Below are 22914 nucleotides of genomic sequence, written 5' to 3' on the forward strand. Positions count from 1 at the left end.
ACTATTGCAGCACCAATGAATCTGTAGGTTTATTTTTTTTTCCAATAGTTTCTTACAGTATTCTATAGAATTCTATAGGAAATTACACTTGGAAAATATTCATCTACCAATCCTACACAAAACTATTGTATATGTTTTTGAATCTATAGTCATGTAAAAAAAAACCCAGAATGATTTCGTTTTCCTGCAGCATTCTATAGCATTCTATAGAATCCCACAAACTTCTATAGAAACGTGTACTTTTTCATAAGGGATTCACCCTCTAATTCTACTATAATTTATGCCAAAGAAATAATAGCCTACAATACAATGGCATAGCTATTTACATTTCCTCTCGATATAATATATGCCTTATAGGCACGTTTCTTTTATAAGGAATGGGTTTATTTCTTTTTCATTTTTAAACCCTTTTTGCACCATCACTTTCAAAAGCTACACCTGCCATACAATAAAAAGTCATTATATTTATAGTCCAGCTCTTCATATGACAGCACGGCTAAATATAATTAAATAAACAAGGGTCGGTTTTTCTTTTATTTATCGCATATTCGATTTACTTAATATACAATGTGCCGAAAACAGTATGGACATTGCGCGGGGGTCGGCTATCTTATAGCACTCCTCTTGGAATCGAGAAATCTCAGAAAACTACCAAATTTGTAAACCGGAAGTGAAATTTAGCGCATGGCAATGTGAGGGTAATAATTAATACTAAGATAAAGGTGTTCCCATATTATTAAATCCTTATTTATGACCGGCAGGTAAATATCATTTATATTTATCTATTCCAAAAGAATGATGTCGCACCATTGACTTTAGACAGAAAGAAACTGATACCAAATATGACTCCATTGTTCAAGAAGAATAAATGACAACGTCAAAAATCGGCACACTCGGCACTCCCGAAAAAACGATTGCAATGCCTCCCAGGCATTTTTCATACCTTAATCCATAAACAATTAGTAGGTGTAGGGGTATATTTTTGTATTGGGAATCTTGTCTTTGAAATAAGGTGCGATATTTAGTTATTACTGAACAATTTGTTATTGACAAGCTTTGCAACATAGAGCAGGTAAAGCGCTTTACTTTTTTACAGGGAGATAACTCCTCCTAATCTAAGTCTAAGGCGATTCACTAGGTTCATTGACAAAATCAGTCAGAAAAGTGAAATCAAATAAGATAATGGGATATCATTTAGTGTTTGACTACCCTGTATAAGAGATTATTAAACAGCCTGTGATGTTATGTTGATTATAATGTCTTGAGAGTCAGTTCACCCAATGGTATTATCAACTGGACCAACTTCTGAACTTGAATTGAGTGACATAATTTTATATTTTGATCTTCTGTGTTGTAGTAGCTTAATATTGTTGTGACTAGGCTTCAAAATCAGTCTTCTTCTCAAATTAGCCATCTTGACATTGAACATCTGGGGTCAGATATAATGTAAGAAAGTAAGAAAATAACATGAGATGTTAGTAAATAGTAAAATAATTGCAGTCAATGGGTCTGTCACTGATGTTCTAATTATGTCATGATTAACATTCACCAAACTAAATAAAGGACTATGTTATAAAAATAAAGTGTTTGATAGATGACTGTGTGACACAATACATTCAATATATATACATCAAGATTATTTGATTAGTTGACAATGTCAATGTTGGCATAAATTCTTCCCCTTGTCTTCAGCGTACATGTTTCTGTAGAAAATTAAAAAATTACCATAAAAATGGTCTCAAAATGATACTACATCTATATGTTCAAAAGTGGTTAAAGATGGGTTCCCAAAAAAGTATTTATCGGGTGGTTATTTCCAAAAAAGTATGGTAATTTTGGTATATATATGGAAAGTAGAGATATCCAATCTTACTAGAAAATACTGGATTTCCCAAAAAACACTCATGGAGGGTATACCGGACAAAAATGTAAGGGTTCCCCTAATTAACAGCCCAACGATTAGGAATTTCTGCACCCGTGATGTCAAAGGTCACACGCGACGTTGAGTTATTATGTATAAGTTGATAAACTTTATGAAGAGTTTGACGTACAACACTTTCTAGATAAAAATGACGGAAAAAGACGCGGGTAGTGGATAATCTGAGAATTTAATTAGGATTCGATATTTGTAATAGTAAGCGATTAAAGACAACATCGTCTTATGTATGCAATGAATTCTCCTCTGACTTCCAATAGGTAAGTCACGTGACGTAAACATGACCTGGTTTGATCCGGGCCCGTATCTACAGGGGGGCGCGGGGGGTGCATGGCCCCCCCGCGTGAAATGCTCGCCCCCCCGCTCAGAAATTGCTAACAATCATTAAAGTATACACAGTTCCTTATATTAACCTAAAAAAACTACGCTTCCCTAAGCAGGAGGAGGTATAATTCAGGCGACTATGCGCATATTAATCCCGCGGTATCTCATTACTTTATAGACCATTTTTTTTGTACTAATCTAAAATAGTTTTAAATAAATTTAAAAAATCACAATTTTTTTTTTGTTTGAATACTTATTTTAAAATGCTTATTAGACGCCTAGGTAACTACATAGCATGATGATTACAACAGTCTGTTAGAATGACCTTTCCGAAAATTTCCTCAAAATGTTCGCCCCCCTACCGAAAGGTAATGCCCCCCCCCCCCGCTTAATGGTGTCTAGATACGGGCCCGGTTTGATCGAATTTTTATAGCAGGACATTCCTTCGCAATTACAATGTTTGAGAAGGATTTGAAGCAAAGTTATGACAAATTAATTAGTTTGAATATGTTTTTAGTCCATATATACCATTAAATCACCCAGTTTGTACGCGAGAACCCATCTTTAAATATAGGATGATCTTTAAAGGGCTTACTTTGAATTTAAAATAGACAAAAATGGGTCAAAAACCACATATTAATGTAATATGAATGACTTATATAAAGTGATTTTTATTCAATTTTGAAAATAATTTTATTGTAATTTCTAATAATATATTAATTATGTTCGGTGAAATATTTGATGTTCTGTCCAAACCGACCGACAGTCGTTTATGAATGCTTAGTTGATTCTACTTTTACTAAGATTTTTATTATTACTGATTACTTCCACAATGCCTTGTAGGTTATTTCTTTCTTTGTTCATTACAAATGGTGCCCAAAACCATAGCCTACACAACTCGTGTAGTGATTTTAAAATGTTCATTGTGTCTTAAATATTGGATATTGGGTTCCTATATTTTCATGGCAAGATAACACCATCAATATTTATTGAAATGGACCAATATTGAATTCCAATTCATGTTTTTAATTCTGAATATTATTATCATGGGAAATATTGAGTTACGAGATTTAGTTCCTTTAACTTAACTCAAAATAAGTTGGTCCCTGAAAATTTTTAACAACTTAAGATACATATATATAAACTCTTTTGAAGTTAAACCAACATTTTATGTACAAAAATTACATTAAAATTTTGGTGTATGATGAATACATGTACAGGTTTGGCGGTTGGATAAAAGGTTGTAAACATTAAAGTCTAAGAAAACCAGATTAGCAGGTTCCTCCCGATAAATTGATATTTTGATAAAGTTTTCATCTCTGTTCCTTATCACTGCTGTTAGCCTGTTACTCTATTAACCAGTCTTCAACAATCTGAATCCCATTAACCCTTTTATAAAAAACACTACTGGTAAACAGAGAATGAGAAGATATATTTATACATTCCTGTTTCTTGTAAGATTGAAACTTCTTCTGAGTCAGTCTGCTAACTACTTGAGTTAGGTGGTTTATTTTATATAGTGGTTGATCTATATTTATTCACTGATAATTGTAAAAGATCAATTAGTACACAGAGACTAATTACAGTATTAAGTCAAGAATGCCAGCAGTAATAACAGACAGTTTTGACATGTAAGTACTAAGTATAAAAAAGGAATTAAAATTCAAAACATACAATAAATTCTTTAAAAAAAGAGAAGAATTTATTATTTCATAGGAATATGTTTTTCTGTCAGATGTGCTATTTAAATGGAGACATTTATCGGAACGGGTAGTTTCCTCATAATTGCTTTTTTGTTCAATACTGACCAGGGTTTAGACTTCAAATTTTTGGCTGTCAGTCACTTTTGATAAAGTACAGAAACTCTGCAAATTAAATTCATTTTTCATGGATTTATTTGTGGTGTGATGTTGTGAATTCACATGTTTAATTGTCAGTGTGGCGTACATAAAAGTTTACATTGGAATAAGAAAAGTGTATATATTGGAATAAGAAATAAATAGTGGTCAGTAGGTGTCACAAATATGGAACAATATACATGTATGTATACAATATACTGCAAATTAGAAAACACCAGTCCTATTTTCAGATAGTAAATGAAATATATAGTATACTTCAGTCAATATCCAATACACACTAGTTAATATACATATACACCAGTAAATCTAACTATATATAGGAAAAGGAAATACTTTAGTAGATATACAATAGACAGCAGTTAAAACTTGCATAACATTAAATGCCAGATTGTTTTCCCAAAGCAAATCTTTCCCATTCACCAACTGTAGTGAGTCTGCCCTTTATTTAGCTGTTTATATTTGGAATAACTTCATGATGCAAGCAGTGTGTTGTTGCATACTTTTCCAGCGTTGCAGTTGCAGTATGACTTGGTACCCAGTTTGGCTTGGTTCCTTGTGCATTGGTTGTGTGTGAAAAAGCATCTGTTTGGATCTTTGTTTTCATATGGAACCTTTTTTCAAACAGCATATACTAGATTAGTATACATGTAGTTTATTACTGATGTATTTGATACACTAAAACAACAATAGTTATAAAGGGCTTAAAATAATTTTGAGTAAATTCTTAACTGAAGTCTGAGAATGCAACAGATTTTGAAATGCTTTAGACTCAGTATTATTGTTTTTGCATTGTATCCTTTCATGATCAAAAAGAACAAATCCCATAATAGCAAAAATGATCCCATAATAGCACAAATGATCCCATAATGATCAAAAAGAACAAATCCCATAATAACACAAAATTATCAAAAAATTTTAATAATTAAAAATTGAAATTCCAAGGTACATGTACAATGTATGTCATACTATGTGTTTAAAACTATGTACTGGATTTAGTGATAAACAACAATGATATATGATTAATATTAGGTACAGTATACTTACATTCTAATACTTACATGAGTACAATGATGGATAAGTGTGATAAGAGAGAAAAGGAAATACTATGGAAGTCACATATTTAAAGTATTTCACTACATGTCCGCATTTGACCAATATACAACACAGAGGAACAACTGTAGATAACACCCATTTGTTTTCATCATTATGACCAATCATATTCAAACTACACAGATTTTCTACCTATTAACGCTATTTAATTGACCAATTATAGAAATTGTAATGTTGGTTGATCTAGGACCCGCATAATGGTCTAGACATACCCACATCTGGAACGGATCTGAGACCTTTTTCAACATTAGTTGAATCTTATAATGTGTTTGCCAGTCAGACTGTAATGGATTATGCATTACATTTGCCGTGATCTAAAAGCAGTGTTCTGAAAATAAGATATTAAGATCGAAATAACATTTTTGAAATCAATTTAATATTAATTGTGAAAAATAATAAAATAAGATGGAAGCGGTGGAATATGTTGATCATAAAGAACATGAAGTTGATGAAGAGTAAGTTAAGTGCATGTTTTATTTTTAAAAAAAAGATTTTAATATTTAGTATGATTGATTATGCTAGAAATTGATTAGAAATTGACACAAATTCAGGCAAAACAAAAAGTCGACCACATTCTTAGATTATGTTGAAGATATATAATCTTATAAAAATTTACAACTGTCATAAGTTTAATTCTTAGATTGAAGAAAAGTTTTGATGAATTGTGATAAATATATGCAAATGCTGGTTTTAATTTTAATAATACAAGATCTGTGTTTCTATTCACATTAAACATGTGTAAGACCCACAATAAATCAGCTTATTTTACAGGAATAAATCTGTACATGTGGATCAAATGCTGGTCTAACTTCTAGAAATAAGTTTATTGGTGTAAAATAATAATAAACTTCACTTTAAAAATATTAATAAAATTTATAAGTTTCCCAGTAGTAATGAATCTTAATTGCTAGGCAGGTGGGATACCATAACCACATTTCTTTTTATATGCCCACATTGAAATGTTGTATATTGCCGTCGCCCCCGTCCTTCCAGCCGTCTGGTGTGCACAATTGCTTGTGGACGCTCTAGAGGCTAAAGTTAATATCCGATTGACTTTAAATTTATACACAGTGTTTAAGGTCATGAGACGAAGAAGCCTATTGATTTTCAGAGATTTCTGATAATTACTGCCATAGTTATGGCCCTTGATCATTTCAAAAAATCTTGTGGACGCTCTACAGGTCAAAGTTAATATCCGATTGACTTTAAATTTATACACAGTGTTTAAGGTCATGCAACGAAGAAGCCTATTGATTTTCAGAGATTTCCGATAATTACTGCCATAGTTATGGCCCTTAATCACTTCAAAAAATCTTTTGGACGCTCTAGAGGTCAAAGTTAATATCCAAATCCAATTGACTTTAAATTTATACACAGTGTTTAAGGTCTTGAGACGAAGAAGCCTATTGATTTTCAGTGATTTCCGATAATTACTGCCAGAGTTATGGCCTTTGATCACTTTGAAAAATCTTGTGGATGCTCTAGAGGTTAAAGTTAATATCCGATTGACTTTAGATTTATACACAGTGTTTAAGGTCATGAGACGAAGCAGCCTATTGATTTTCAGCGATTTCCGATAATTACTGCCAGAGTTATGGCCCTCGATCACTTCAAAAAATCTTGTGGACGCTCTAGAGGTCAAAGTTAATATCTGATTGACTTTAAATTTATACACAGTGTTTGAGGTCATGAGACGAAGAATCATATTGATTTTCAACGATTTCTGACAAAGTTTTGGCCCTTGATCACTTTGAAAAATCTTGTTAAGCTCTAGAGGCTAAAGTTGTCATCCGATTGACTTCAGATTGACTTCAGATTGATACAGAGTTTAAGGTCTTGAGATGAACAAGTATATTGATTTTCAATGAATTTTTATGACTTGAACAGCTAAATCCATGATGTTAAAAATTTCGTATACTAAACGTTAGCATGGGGCAGAACTTTATAAAAACTAAACAAATTCTAATGGTTTTCTGATAATTACTTAATGAGTTGTTACTTTTAATCAGATTTTAATGTATTATAAATGTTTCATTAACGAAAAAAGTAAAAATATGCGACAACTCTTGTTGACTACCCGGACAACTTAGCTGCTTATGTTTCTTTTCCTGGCAACCTACCTTTTGAAAATATACTACCATATTGAAGATCTTGTTTTATTACAGAAAAAACAAGTCTGTGCAATGTAATTATTGTAATGCATTGAAAGGAGTTTTATTTTAATGCCTACTTTTCTGTACCTACTGGGCGAATGAAGACAGCATACATGCACCATGTCGTGTGTATGAGGGAAATTTTGCCCAATATACAGTGTTTTCACCTACTCCTTATCGAATTCAAACTGTCAAATTTTCTTTCACATGTTCATGCACACCAGCGTGTTCACAGTTTCCTGTTTTTTAGTTCCCACTGAATGACTCAATGATTTATTTTGCCCGACCTCCGTCCTGCTTCGCTGATAAGGGAAAACCACACTGAAAAATCATGTTAAGTAGTTACTCTCACAACACGGAGATCAAACCCTGAACCTCCTGGTTAGTGGGTCCGCACCTTACTCACTTAGCCACTAGGGCTCCCACATGTTTGTGAACAAAGACTACAATATTGTGTAGGCCTACATTAAATTTAACATCTTCTATTTGATTTTATTAGGTCATATTACAAAATCTTATTTATAAGAATAAAAAGAAGGGTGTAACCAAAATGTTTTAGTATATATCCCTTTTTATCGGATCAAGAAAGGGTTTAAATTTCCTATTTTGAATTGTTTGATAAATTGAATGAATGATGCATTGTTCACTGTGTGGCTGTAAGTATAAACAGGGAGTTATTTATTCATAAAAAAAAAACATCATAATTTGATTTCACATTGAAATGAAATGAAACAATAAATGTGTCCACATATATTTACTATCTTGAGGTGGATAATAATTTGTGTTCACACTACCTACATGTAGTAGATTTGGTAAAGCTTGAAGTGTACCGGGGGGGTTGGATGGCTGAATGGTTAGCGTGCGCGCGCTGTATCATAAAGTCTGTCATTGAGTCGAGTGGCGTGGTTTCGAATCCCCGTTTGTACGTGACAAGGAGTAGGGTCGCCTGTCCAACCTCGTGGGTTTTCTCTGGGTCCTCCGGTTTCCTCCCACTGCTAAAGACCCCTACGCGCAAGCGAATTATTGAAATAAAATTAAACCATAATAATGTTAGTCCCGAAATGACCTAGTTTGTGTCGAGTGGACGTTAAACCCCATTTCTCTCTCTCTCTTTTGAAGTGTACCGAATTGTTTAATATATTATTAAGCTTAGGTGTTCAAATCCTGAAAAATGTTTTGACAATTTCAATCTTCTACTCAAATGAAGTGGATGCAAAACTGGAATTTCATACAAGCAGGTGGCAAATTTCCACATTGCATTATTTCCTTGGTTAAGAGTTCATATTGAGAGTAAAGTAAACATCACTTGAGAATTAAAATAGTAAATTTGCAACCCTGTAAAAATAGTATTCATAATCTGAAAATGAAGGTTGACATTAAAAATCCCAACCAATGCATTTCACTTACCGTATTATATTTGTGTTTGTCATATAATATACATGTACCTTCTGTTGTTATTTTTCATTCATAACAAAAAGTCATGTGAACCATTACACAAGACTTCTATTTTACCAATGATTATTAATAAAAGCACACATTACATTATAAAAGTATCTACAGTGAAGTTTTTAACTGATATTTTTACCACTTCTAAAACCAGTGTGTGTTCTAGTCAACACCCTTTATATTTGATATTACAAATTATAACTGACAATACGACAGATATACAAGTGCCTCAGGGGTCAAATTTTAACTTTGCTCTATATACTTAGTTGCAATTGACACTTTTGTTCCTAAATGAAATTATGCAGTTTCTGTTTACCTAATGTTGCCATTGTTAGATGCATTTGTTTGTTTGTCTTCTAAAGTGTTAAATGCTCTATTTACACTAAATTTGTGAGATTAATGAGATCACAATAATAGTAAATGTATTCAGATGTTTTGTTTGATATGTAAATGAGGTAGTAAAATAGCGGCTAGAAATGGTTGGTATTTAAGGTGATAAGATTGATAGTATGTATAATGTAATATAATAGTAACACTGAAATCCATATCTTATGATACGCTTCGAGTGACACCATTATAGTAAATCTGATATTGTCCCTTTTAAACCAAGCACTGGATTTCCTATGCATATTTGTTTGTAGAAAATTCAGATGTGGTAATACAGCTGTAAGGATGTGATTATATAGTTTAAAATATATTTAATATATTTGCTTCTCTTGTTTGTGTAAAAAAAAAAGATAGATTAAGAAAGATATGTTTCTACAGTGTTTAATTCTAATTATTGGTGATTTAAGAAAGTAGAAAGGGATTTATATTTGTCTGCATTATCTGAAAAGGATTATATTCTTAGATTTTGAGTGTATGTATTTGGGAGTACTTGTGAATCAAGTGTCTCCAAGGAATATCGTATTGTGTGGTCACTGTGATTGACATGGCGCGTAAATGTGTTCTTTTTCCATAATGTAAGTTATTGTATATTCATGGTAAAAGTTTCATAGAATATCACATTTTAGTTTGTAATCTTCCTACCTTGTAATTTAATTTCAAATTCAGATTAAAATTATTCCTGTTTTTCACAGAATATGTCAATGCATTGTTTTGGAATGCAGATTTAGACCATGAATATTTATATAAATCACCTGCATTTTGAAATCAGTGCCTTCTAAAGGATGGGCGTTATATCCGTAATCTACAAACATGGATTATAAATTGTAATTTCACTCATGCGTAAAAACTACAGAAGACATTCCTTATTTATCAAAGATTGTATTTATATTTACATCCCATACAAAATACCTTACATTTCTCAGGACATCGAGGGTTTGATCCTGGTGTTGGCTGACAAAAGTTTCCTCATGATTTTAGTATATTGGAATGGGAGTAAATAAATTCAGTTTTTTATAAAAATCATTGAATAGAATTTTATTGTACAAATTGCTATTTGTTATCCATGTGTTAAAGACAGTAACTCTGGTCATTTATTCTGAATCATGTTAAAGTACCTCACCTGGCATGCTCCAACATTTATCAATTCAGAATAAATGGTGTTAATGTGACATAGATATGTACTTATGTAGTTTGTCATACATCTATCTTGTATGTTGTTTATTCGCTGTTAAGTGATAAATAATGAAGTTTTTATGTAAATATCAACTTGGTATAGTAGGTGATACAAAATAACATGGTGGAGAGTATGTAAATTAATGTATAGGCTTAGTACTACTATTGTTATTGTACTATTGTTATATTGGAATGTAACAAGGATATATCTATGTTTGTTACAGTTTAAATATGAGGATTACTATGTGAGTTTTTATTGGTCGGATTTGATTAAAGAGTTTGATGCTATTCTGTAGTCGTGTGTAGACATAAATAAATATACATTTTTAAACAATGGTATTGGAAAACAGATGATTTTGTTTTTTGTTTCGGATTCAGATTTTAATTCTAAATTTTCATTTGCAGTTGGTTTTTTTTTCTTTTAAATCTTAAGAGACTAGTTTGCATACATGGTAAACTTGAGTTAACCTAGACACATGTAGTATACTTTATAGTGTAATTAACCACTCTTACCTGAGGTTTAAGAGATTGAGTAAACGGTTGGTCGTTTCACGCCCCATTGGCTGTAGTGTTAGACATTTAGAATCAATCTTTACAACCATACAATTTCAGTTGTTGTTCCTCTTAGTATAATGTTGGTCTACAGAGTGATAGGGTTAATTGTATATAGAGAGCTAAATTTGTGATAACCACAAGTTCAAGGTGCTTTGCTTTACCTATTAATACGACAGGTTTCATTTTCTGGTGACATTTACCTGATGCTTCATTGAGTTTTATTTGTTTTTTGTGTAGTGACATTAAGGAATACTGGTGTGTGCACAGGGTAAATTCTTTAAATGTTAAATTGGAGTAAAATTTTCATTGGATACACATAAACTCTAAAAACTAGATTAATAGACAATGGCTGTTGTGAAAGGTAATTTCAAACTTCAACCATTAAATTCTACGACACAGAGTCCACTGTTTCAGCGAAGACGTCCACCAAATGAGAATGGCACGGATGATGATTTGTTGGGGTAAATAATAACTTATTTATTTCATTGAACTTCAATGTCTAATCTTGTGATAGCAATGTTAAGTTTTGAAGAATTAAGCATTCAATGATTGTTGGTAGAATTATGTCTTACAGAAAGTAGTTAAGTAACTGTATTTTCTGGAATATAGAATATTTTAAAGAATCATAAGGTATGGCCTCTACTCTAGATCTGTGTCTTACACTGATTCAACTTGTTTACCATACCTAGATTTTTATGCCAGAGCTTAGCCGAGGTTAAAAGGTACATGTACATCTTCTCAATGTATTGATTGACTATTAACTGTTCCATTAAGATTAATTCCTGCTGAGGATTATGTGAGCTTTATGGCTTATAAAGTGAAATCAGCTGCCCAAAAGAAGGGAAGTAATGCATACTTGAATTTAACAAACATTTTAACAATTTGAATCGACCAACTAGTCTAAGCATAACTAACTGTGTCAAATAATAATATCCAAAAAATGATTCAGTTTATGTGCAACTTGGCAAAATTAAACAATTTAAATGTGCCCCAAACCTCATTGTATTAAGATATTGAATTATCTGAGGTGTTATTTCTATTAATGATGGAACAAGCTCTATAAGATCAAGTGTTTGTTTCGAAAGATTATGGTAAGTAGAAATCCTGAATTCACTGAAGCCTACAGCACTACTACCCGTTATGGAAGATATAGAAAAATTCTTTTATTAAGATATTATTCTTTAAATCAGATTGTTATTCTTTTGAATCTAATTTCAATCTTGATGTTATAATGATAACAGTAATACATTGATATATTTGTAATAGGTTGAGGATATAATAAATAGATGATTGACAAGTATTATTTAGGTGTACTTTGTTATTTAAGGTAATCAGATTTGACAATTGACATGACCCTGACCCCAGTACTTAGATCAGTATTCATTCAGAAATAATGCACCAACTTGTTTTGTAGTGTGCTATGACAAAAAATATGCCTTGACAGCGGCACTATGACCTACTGTTACCTGGTATATCAATTCAATTCCAAATGTCAAGGGCTCTTTTTTATGTGCATGCCAACATGTACAAAAGATCTCATGTTGAGCCAGCGCTGTACCGGTACACTTATTGAGTCACACCATCAAGGTGCCAATATGCCTGTTCCTGCACCGCCCTGCTCCCCACAAAACTATATAAATTGTCATGACCTGTACAAAAGCAAGAGTTTATTACTCAGAAAGTATGATTTCATAAACATTTTTCAAGACCTAAGGCGACAGAGGTAAAATTAATGTCTTTCAAATCAATTAGTTCTAATATTTACGTACATTTTATGTACCGTATGCAATTTCTACTCTATGCCCCTGGCTCATTCAGCATTTGAAATATTAAACTGTTTAGTGTACCTGCTAACATCTAGGTTAAGACATTATCTAAAATACATTTTTATGTACTCACATTTTAATGGACTATTAGCTTATACTCACGTGGGATGGGATTGGATTTTGAAAAGAGAGAGAAATGGGGTTTAACTTCCACTTGACACAAAATAGATCATTTCAGGACTAACATATGGTTCAATTCTATTTCAACAATCGAAACCATGCCGCTTGACTCAATGACAAACGTTATGAGCTAACCTAACGCGTGCACATTAAACTATTTGTCAACCACCACCACATCCCCCCCCCCACCTTTTGATTTTGAATGAGATTTGTCCAACCTGGTTTAAAAACAGATCCATTTACGTTTTGCTTTGTGTTCACTACATTAATTACATTTGATTGTATAGAATTTTTTTTTATAACATTTAGATTTGTTTTACAATCAGTATGAGATTTATCTGTTATTGCTGGAGTCGTCAGAACATATCAAAGAGACCTTGTAAACTCTCTAAAATGTAGATTTTGCATCTAATTTTATTAAGATGTAGGCCTATCCATCAAATCTCTGACTAGTTTGAAATTGAATATGGAGTTATTCACCTGGATTATGTTAAGAATAACCCGTAATGGTACTGAAGTCTAACTTTATCATCTGATTTAATAGAACTTGGATATGACTTTATTTTTATGAGTATCAAATGATGTGATTGAATAAAATCTCCAGTACGGACCTGGAAACTGGACAGAACGGTAGGTGATGTCATTTTGGAACTGATATGGTATGCTTTATATTTTGGAAGTGTAAATTGAGATCAAGTCTAGCCTGGTTATTTTAGTACATATGTAACTATGTGCATGTAGTTACATAAGAATACCACCTATGTGACATATACCTTAATTGAATTTTTTTGTGCACAAAGAGTTCTATACACAACTGTCCTGGGAATGGTTTGAGCATGAATAATGGGAATCGGTCAAACTTATTGAATTTTATTGGAACCTGATGAGGACCTTGTATAATCTTTATTGGAACCAAGTGTACATGCTGGTTCTACTTCAACATACATGTACATGTAAACTTACATACCGAAAACATAAACCAGATAAACATAACATAAAAGATACTCCATAATATAAATAAATTATAAAATAAGCTACACCTATGATATTGATAGCCTATTATTAATGTCAAATTGTAAAAAAATAAACATTGCTACATGTACATCAAAGCTTCATAAAGTAGGGAAATTATTAGATGTTTTGAGTGGATACAAGTGCCCGGAAGTTAACACAAGTTGACAATATAAATATTTGACTCATTGACAGGGTAATATATTATCTGTTTTAAACATGTATTCCACCTGCACATTCTTGTATCCATTGAGGTATAATGTTTTCTAGGTGTATATACAACAGATTTAGAATGGAACACTAAAATATGATAACTTATATATAGTAGTGTAGAAAATGTTGACTCAGTGAAGAATAGAAAAATAGTGGTAATATTTAAGCTTTTGACAAAAACTATACCATTTCAAATTAATTTAAAATCAGTGAAACATTTATTTTTTCAGTTCAAACATGTCGTTGGGTAATGCGGCATGTCGCCGATGTGGGGAGGGTTTCGGAGTACATGAACAAATAGTCAACTCAAATGGAGAAGTATGGCATACTCACTGTTTCGTGTAAGTATAATTTTTTCTCGTATGTTATAAACCATGTTATGAACAAAAAATAATTTGTAATTTTCATGTCATTAAGGCGTAGTCTGTGTTAATTTTTTCATAAACATTAAAGGATTTTTTAATACTACATGTAATTGATGCACACCACATCTCAAGTGATTGATGAACTGAAGAACATTAATTAGAAAAAATAAGTCATTAGATTTTCACAATGTTTTCTTATCTTTCTAAAACACAAAACATTTTTCTCACAAATATTTGATTGAATCACTTGTCTCTAGAATGATCTTTCGAAAATTGTATTTATATATTAAGGAAGGTAAAAGTTTTAAATGAAATGGGGTTTAAAGTCCTACTTCTCTATACAAATCGTGCTATGCCATGCAGTGTTCTAAGAGTGAAATTTTGCCTGGACAGTGGCAATTTACTCTTTATTTCAAATTCCAACTAATATCAGTTTTTATGTGCATGCCAATGTGTACACACGAGTCTGTACCACAATTTTCGATCCCATCCGAACGACTGGACACTGTTCCTTGCCAGGCCCTCTCCGACCTGTACAACTCATGACATGGGGGATCCTGAGAAACTTTCTCTATCAGCACCGATATGGAACCTTTAACCTCCAGATTAATCAGTCAGTTCCTTACTCCCTGAGCCACCATTGCTCCGAAAAAGTTTGAATGTTATGTTAGAAAATTTAGTTTTCAAAAAAAAAGATGGCAATGTAAATTTGTTGAGAAATGAAAATGCTGTCCCTATTAATGCGTAAGCCTACTATTAACCACTTTATATACAACTTGTGTATATTTTAGAGGTAAGTGTATATGTAATGTTTAGTGGTGATGGCTTAGAAATTGTACTCCACTCCCTCTATCTTCAACTAAATACAGCCAGATAGTATTACTAGATTATTTCTTAAAATAGATCAACACACCTATTACTCATAGACATTGGAATGATGGCCTCACCTTTGACCTTTTAATGTAGTGTAGGCAGATGGTATATTTAGGTAATTAGGGCCTCAATCTATATTTACCTAGTAGTAAATATTGTATTTTATTCCAATTTACCCTTTCTATATTTTATACATTTTGGCAAAAAAGGTTAAAAATTGAAATTAAAAAAATAAGCTTAATATAAGAATTAGATAGAAACAGTATTTTAAAAACGATTTTATTTTTACATTACATTATCATGCACATTGTTGGTACTTTTAAGGTTTAGCAATGATTATTATGATATTTTCTTTCAGTATTCTGGTTAATATAATAGCATACATATATATATTATTATTTGGACCAGGAACAGGGCCCCAAGCACTACTCATCTAATTGTTGTTCTTCTCAGAGGCAACATCAGTTCTGGTTAATAAGCTCGCAATATTAACTTTTTTTCTCGTTCAAATTAAACTTTAGAACATTTTTTGAAGTATTAGAAAAATAGATAAAGTTGTTTGAAGTAGATCTAGATAAAACTATTTCCTATTTAGTGTAAATGGGTATATAAAATCAGTAAACGGTACCATTCTGTCCTGACAAGTTCATGCAACAACATCTTATGCAAATAAAGCATGCTCCATAGAGCCAATGATCTATGCCTGGTGATGTGACATCACCTGTAGAAGTCATACCTGAACTTATGAAGGTCAGTCATCTAATATAGAGGTATAAGAAGGCTTTCACAGAAAGTGAAACAGATTGGAAACTTGACATGCTTGTTCCTTGGACAATTGCACATCGATTGGCAGAATTTGATTTTATTTACATATCGAAGATGGTGGTGATGAGTCATGACATCATGCTCAGTTCCTGGTCCATAGTACACTTGTACTTGTTTTTATTTTTAATAATTATGTTATTTTATTAATTCATTTCTTCATTACCTGTCTGCAAAAAAATTGTAGATTTCACCTTATACATTAAACCTTACACACACATGATAGAAAAAATATGAGAAAAAAATCTTTTGAAATGAAACTGATGTGTGTGTTGGGTATTTTATTACTGTTATATTTAGTGATCTTAGTAGGTTTGACTCCTAGATGCATTTCCTTTGTTTATGTTTCATGTTGGTGTTTGATCCCTCTGTTTTAGTTTTATTGTCGACTCTATGTTTGTTGCATGAAGTAGTGAGGTTTTAGGCATGTTATGTTTTTGTCTCCAAATTTGAAAGGGTTTTACAGTGTAGTTAGTGTCTTATTAGGCCTAAAGTATGTATGTGAATAAACTATAAAAGTTGGTTTCTGTAAGGGAAATGGTATATGGGCACCCACGTACAGTTTTTAGATTTTAGAGTATTCACTAAATTATAATGAAATAAATGTCATCCAAATTATGAAATTATGAGTGTCACCACGTTTTATTTACTATTACCATGTACTCTCAGCTTTGACCTAAGTTTTTTGTTTTATTTTTATTCTTTTGGTGTTGTCTTTCCTAATACCTTTAGTTAATAGTTAGTTGTGTTGTCTGTTGTTTTAGATTGCATGTGTGAATTGTCTTTCTCATTATTTATTTGACCATCAGAACTTATTTTTATCCACAAGTTGTTTGGGTTTTTTACTGTAACATATAATATAAGATATATAAGGGTGTGTATATATTTGTACACAATCTCAAAAACTGCCAAACATTTATAGGAAAACTGACAAATGTCAGGGCCTTATCATTCTGGCTAGCACAGTCCATCAAAGATGCTAGGGAGGGAGTCAGAGATTTTTGGTCTAATTGTGTACTATACACTAGTACTTAAAACCTGATGAATTGTAATATATGAACGTTGTTTGGATCTTGTGAGGTCTAATGTTTATGGCAACAAATATATTTTCATTGTTAGTTTAATCCAACCAAATGGTTAGGATATTGACTGAGGTGAAGCTTTATGAATCTTGTAAACAAATAATACACTTGTCATAAGAATGTTAGTCTAGAGATCAAATCTAGAAGAATTTTACTAAAGATTTGAAATAACTATACTAACATTAATATAAATAAATAAATGTTTATCTGTTGGATACAATCTATCCAATCATTTGTAAATTAAAGGCTTATTGCTCCAGGGTGTAAATCCAGATTTATACTAGAACTTACACAGCAATATTTTATTATCATATTTGTGACTGTGTGTAAATTTAAAAAAAAAAATCAGAAATGCGTTCTACTAGAATAAACTAAATTGTTGCTGGACTAACATGTATAATTGCTCTTTTGTTGGAGGAAAGTTACAGAAAAGCCTTAAAATCAATCTGATTAAAATACAGATCTATATTTCGTTTCGTTTTTTTTTATACTTTCGATGGCCTACACTACACGAAGATCTGATAAGTTATAGCGATAGGTCACGTCAGTGGTCAAAAGACCGACTTATGACCCTATGATGTCAGACATTTGATTAACCAATCAGCATTGATGTTACTAGTGGATTACCCACAGTTCCGTGCAAAACATGCCTAAAGCTCGCCATAACAGACCATTTCATTGGATTATCCCTGACACCATTCAGAATACGAGTTAAATAATAACTCTTCCAGATCCAAGTGTAGTAAAGACAAGTAAAACGAAATTTTGAACTATAAAAACGAAAAGAAATAGGATCTGTGTTTTAACCAGATTGCCTTAAAATTAACTTTAGGTGAAACAGTCAGTCCTAACTTATCCTCAGATTAATAAATAATAGTGTTCAGCTGTAATGAATTCCTCACTTTATTTTACCTTTTTTAGCCCCAATCTTATTATTAAAGTCTGTCGGAAATTCTGTGCTAATTTACTTTGCAAAATTTGCAATTCAGAATTCTATTTTTGCTGTATGCCCGAGCTGATCATTCAGTGGGTAAACCCACAAAGTTTTGAAATATTTTAAAGTGAAATTTGCCCTGTATCGAATTGTATTGACAAACTTTACGTGTTGTAGCAGGGAGATAACTCCTTTCATGTATAATGATGAAAAAAATTTGAATTTTATGCGGATCAAACCCATTAATAATATTTAATAAGTAACAAAATATTATATCAAGGACATCTTTGAGTCATTATTTTAAATATTGTCCTGAAAAATCTGAAGTACTCCGAAAATTTAGTTGCATGGATCTTTAACATTAATACAGCTAACAGCTTGATAATATTCTTTCTTTTATTACAGTTTAACAGGACTGTGAATGAACTAATCTAGCATAGGTTGGCAATCCAAAATATAAATACTATAATTTTATTCTTCCAATTTTATTTTTTATCATTTTACATTAATCTTTTAATTTATTCATTGATTATTCATACTAATTTCCATGCCTCTCGTCCAATATTTCCTATTAGAACTGGACATGCGCCTCAAGCTTCGGCATGTAGTAAATGCCACGATTTTATAGAACCAAATGAGCAAATGGTTAACTACAATGGCAATGTTTGGCATCCTCGATGTTTTGTGTGAGTATGTGATGACTTCAGTTCCTTTTTCCTAGTTTTGGGGAATGTTTTAACTTTTTTTAAAAGTTGAAATATAATTTGATGTTTTTAGTTTCGCTATACATAATTTGTTGTGATATTTTTGTGAAGTGATGGAACAGTTGTGATTTGTTATATTTGTCAATGGCTTCAGTTGTGATGATTGATATTGCTTTAGATATTGTTGTATTATTTTTACTGTGAATGATCAATCACCATCCCACCTTTATGCTTCGAATAATCTGAAGTTATTTCACGGCATTCATTATTGTACCTACAAACCTGTTTCTAGTGAATCAATTTGATAATGTTCACAGATCTTTGATACAACTTTATTCCGATTCTGAAGAATATATTTTCTCCTCACCATATAAATTCTATGAACTTTGCAAACACATTTGCACACATTATGGTTCAAACAAATGAAATTATTTCAATGACAACCATTTCTAACTCACTGTGATTTACAATACTCTTTGTCAAATTTTTGTTTACTTTGTGGCATAACATTTATTTACTGCTCAAGTAACAATTTCTATGATGACAAGATTTTAATATTTTCTATTTTAATAATTTTACTAAGTGTTATCAGATTTTATTTTACATGATTATTTAACAATTAAACCTATATATTCATATCTAATAATGGTAACCAGCTAACACATCGTAACATTGTAGGCCCTTTTATGTCATCATTCTGCTGCAATTGAATAAGCTTACATTTAAACCTTTAATCTTAGATATTCTTTTCAAATCGTTAAAACTCTAAAGTTCTTAACAGTTAATCATCATGTTCTTATTCATTTTTTTTAGCTGTGCCCAGTGCTTTCAGCCATTCCCCGAGGGTGTTTTCTATGAGGTATGTATATTATAATTGGTATCTATTTGGGGAACACGGACATTCAATTTTTGGGCTTAGTCTCGAGGAAAATGAACATGATGTATGGCTGAAATGAATATTTTCAGGAAGATTTTGCCTCTTTGTTTTGAAAAGGAGGAGGCCTAACTTTACAAAGTTTGAATAGTGATATAAAGGGGAATAACTCTTTTTTACAGTTTGAAGGGAGAAAATACTGTGAACATGATTTCCATGTCAACTTTGCTCCATGCTGTGGTAGATGTGGTAAGTCCTTTTGCCAATATTTGCCAATATTTGATAAGTAATTTATGCTTGAGAAATAATCTTCTTTTATGAAATCTGAAACCAACAAGATTAACCACAGTTTTGAAACTGAAATAGATTGTTGACCAAAACTTTACATACAGTTTGTGAAAAAAGTTTGTGAAAAAAGAGTTTTAAAAAAGTATTTTTAATCTATTTTGATACTTTTATATTTTATAGGTGAATTTATTATTGGGCGAGTTATTAAAGCCATGAACAATAGCTGGCATCCTGATTGCTTTTGCTGTGAACTGTGTGTAGCACCACTGTCTGATGCAGGTTTTGTCAAGAATGCTGGAAGGTGAATTAATTTTATATTTTAATGAAAAATAATGCATAACAATGATAAAGCTTATCAAAATACTGGCACAAAAATTGAAATTCTGACAATGATTTTTTAAGCTTACATTCCTAAACATGCATAACAGAATTTTCTACATCATGTATGTTTGAAGTTGCATGAAAGGAAATCTATAAAACAAAGGGGGAAATAAAGTGACAACAAATAGATCCTATTCATTAGACCAGTGGTTCTCAACCTTCTTCTGCCAAAGGCACACATTGATACACATGAAGAAATAGCGGCACACCTGGCTAAATATATATAAAAAGTATTTAAATTTTGCAAAATATATAATCATGGTAAATCAAACGGCATACATCCGTAGACGGAGTCTAGTTATAGAAATATAGAATGACTCAAACTAAATGAATTTATCAGTTGACACCAGTGAATTGTCAATTGGTATCACATGGTTTTTCATATTTTCTTAGTGTGCCGTTCAAAATTTCGCGGCACACTTAGGAAGATCTCGCGGCACACTGGTTGAGAATCACTGCACTAGACAGTGAGATATGTCAGACTATTTGAGCTATATTAGTGACAACAAATAGGTCCTGTTCATTAGACAGTGAGATATCTCATACTATTTGAGCAATATTACAGTTACAAAATAAACATCTGAATGAATTTGTTTTTTTACAGGGCTCTGTGTAGAGAATGTAATGCTAAAGAAAAAGCCAAAGGTTCAGGAAAATATGTATGCCATAAGTGCCAGTAAGTCTATATAAGTTTATAATTTTTATGTTCCCCGCCTGTTAAAGATACATTATGGGAGATAAGATAACAAGATGGCAGTTCTCGCTATAATAGTTAAAAACTAGATAGTGTAATGGTAATTTGCTGAAAATTTCAGTCAAATTGATCCACTATGAGCCGAGAAAGAAGCGGGTGAAATTTTGGCATAGTCTCGGTCATCATTACTAAAATCATTAATATAAACAGCTTAATCTCGATTATCCACTTTTGTTGATTTAATTATCAACGGCCGTTAGCAGCATATAGGAATCTAATCCAGCCAACATCGAAGGCTAGCCTTGACATCGAGAGTTTATTATGGTCTGGATAAGTTAATTAATGTCTAATTGATAATTTAGATAACATTTCAGGCTTAAAGAAAGACTTGTAATAAGCAGATTTTGCTCTTGCATAATGTATGTTTAAAGAAAGCATGGGATTATTTAAATGGGTTAACCTTTGCCAGTCTGTCCATCACACATTTTGGGACACAAAAATTACTCTTGTTTCTGAATAAGTTAAAATGTGCATTCTTAGTGTTGATGTTAAAGGAGCTAAATCGCTAATATTTTGGAACCTAGAAATTGACCCAAATGGGTCGCAACGCATATAATAATGTAATCTGATTGTATATAAACTGATTTACATTCAATTGTTTCCGTTTTGACTCTAATTTTAAATCAGTTACGTCCAGTGAAATATGGCATGATTCTCAATCGATTTGCAATTTTTAGTGTCTGGTTATTCCAGTCTATTGCGCATGCTCTCCAGCAGGGCTCACACAGGCTTTCAATTTTTTTCTGCCAAAATGGATGATAATTTTTATATAAAAAAATGTTCATATTTTTTTTCCACCGACTGGAATATTTTATCTGCCAAAATTTTGGGATAAAAAAAACAACATCTAATATCAAATTTTAATCGCCACTTTCATATTTTTATCGCAAATTGCGACTTTGGCGACCGACAGCGTGAGCCCTGCTCTCCAGCTAAGATGGCATACCGTTTGACATGAGATGTGGAATATGTCTAGCCTTGTTCTGTCTGGTCACTTGTTACAAATGACACTGAAACGCACTATGGTACACGATGTTAAAATGTTTATTTTGTAACTGTAATATTGGATATCAGAAGCCTACCTTTTTCCGGTAAGATCACAACATCAATGTTGATTTGAATTGACAAATAATTTGCGTTTTCAACGTGTAAGACTTTGGATGATATTGAGTTAGAGACTTAGCTACTTTAAGTAATAATGAATATTTTATACTTTGTGCATAGCATCAGTACTAAGTTCCACGATAAGCATACTTAGCGTAGTAGAGATAAGCAATCTGCTTTGAATTGAGGTAGAATGCTCAAATTTGGTGTAGCTGATAATAAAGTGAATGTCTTGAGGTGGATGATCATCTAAGCTGAGATGAGCAAATTGATAACACTGGTTTAATACAGAGCATTTTCTGCTGAGCTTAAGCAGAGTGACAAACAAGTTGATTGCTTGATACTTTAAATGTACAACAAGTAACTTTAATTACACATTAAAATGAGTGTCATTTGCTGGGATTGATAAGGGGGAATATCAGGCTCACTGTTGGTTAGTTCAGTCCCTACTACAGGGGAAGAGGCAACTTAGAACTGTGCTTCCAAGGTCCCTGGTGCTACACACCAGAATATATAGAACCTGTACAATTCCTGCACTGTTTAAATATACAAGGAATTGTAACTTACATATATATACAATATTACTTGTTCAGTTTATTTAAAATCCAGGATATAACATA

At 32.0% G+C, this 22914-nt stretch overlaps 1 protein-coding gene and 1 long non-coding RNA gene across 14 annotated transcripts in view; one reads left to right on the top strand and one right to left on the bottom strand.

Moving 5' to 3' along the window:
- Positions 1-658: 658 nt before the first annotated feature.
- Positions 659-22914, top strand: part of LOC126808403 (LIM and senescent cell antigen-like-containing domain protein 1) — a 29718-nt gene continuing 7462 nt past the window's right edge. Inside the window, exons 1-8 of one of the 12 annotated variants that reach the window (XM_050533088.1) lie at positions 9391-9494; positions 11181-11404; positions 14344-14454; positions 18765-18875; positions 19707-19752; positions 19950-20016; positions 20236-20356; positions 21041-21112. In XM_050533088.1, coding sequence (XP_050389045.1) covers positions 11289-11404; positions 14344-14454; positions 18765-18875; positions 19707-19752; positions 19950-20016; positions 20236-20356; positions 21041-21112 — 644 coding nt within the window. In that variant the 5' untranslated portion in view covers positions 9391-9494; positions 11181-11288. Of the gene's footprint in view, positions 762-3733; positions 3892-5485; positions 5685-9390; positions 9495-10972; positions 11405-11937; positions 12035-13496; positions 13520-14104; positions 14155-14343; positions 14455-18764; positions 18876-19706; positions 19753-19949; positions 20017-20235; positions 20357-21040; positions 21113-22914 lie in introns of those variants that run through there. The other 11 variants (XM_050533092.1, XM_050533091.2, XM_050533089.2 and 8 more) reach the window with 11 other exon arrangements.
- On the bottom strand, positions 3853-11086 carry LOC126808409 (uncharacterized). Of its 2 annotated transcripts, none has more exons than XR_008788135.1 (3): positions 10902-11086; positions 5178-5557; positions 3853-4794 (listed from the first exon to the last, which is right to left on the bottom strand). It is a non-coding gene; the product is annotated as an uncharacterized LOC126808409 (long non-coding RNA). The 2 variants fall into 2 exon arrangements; XR_007674629.2 differs by lacking the exon at positions 10902-11086 and adding an exon at positions 8790-9014.

The sequence above is a fragment of the Patella vulgata genome, chromosome 1, assembly GCF_932274485.2.
Source record: "Patella vulgata chromosome 1, xgPatVulg1.2, whole genome shotgun sequence".
Taxonomy (NCBI): Eukaryota; Metazoa; Mollusca; class Gastropoda; family Patellidae; genus Patella; species Patella vulgata.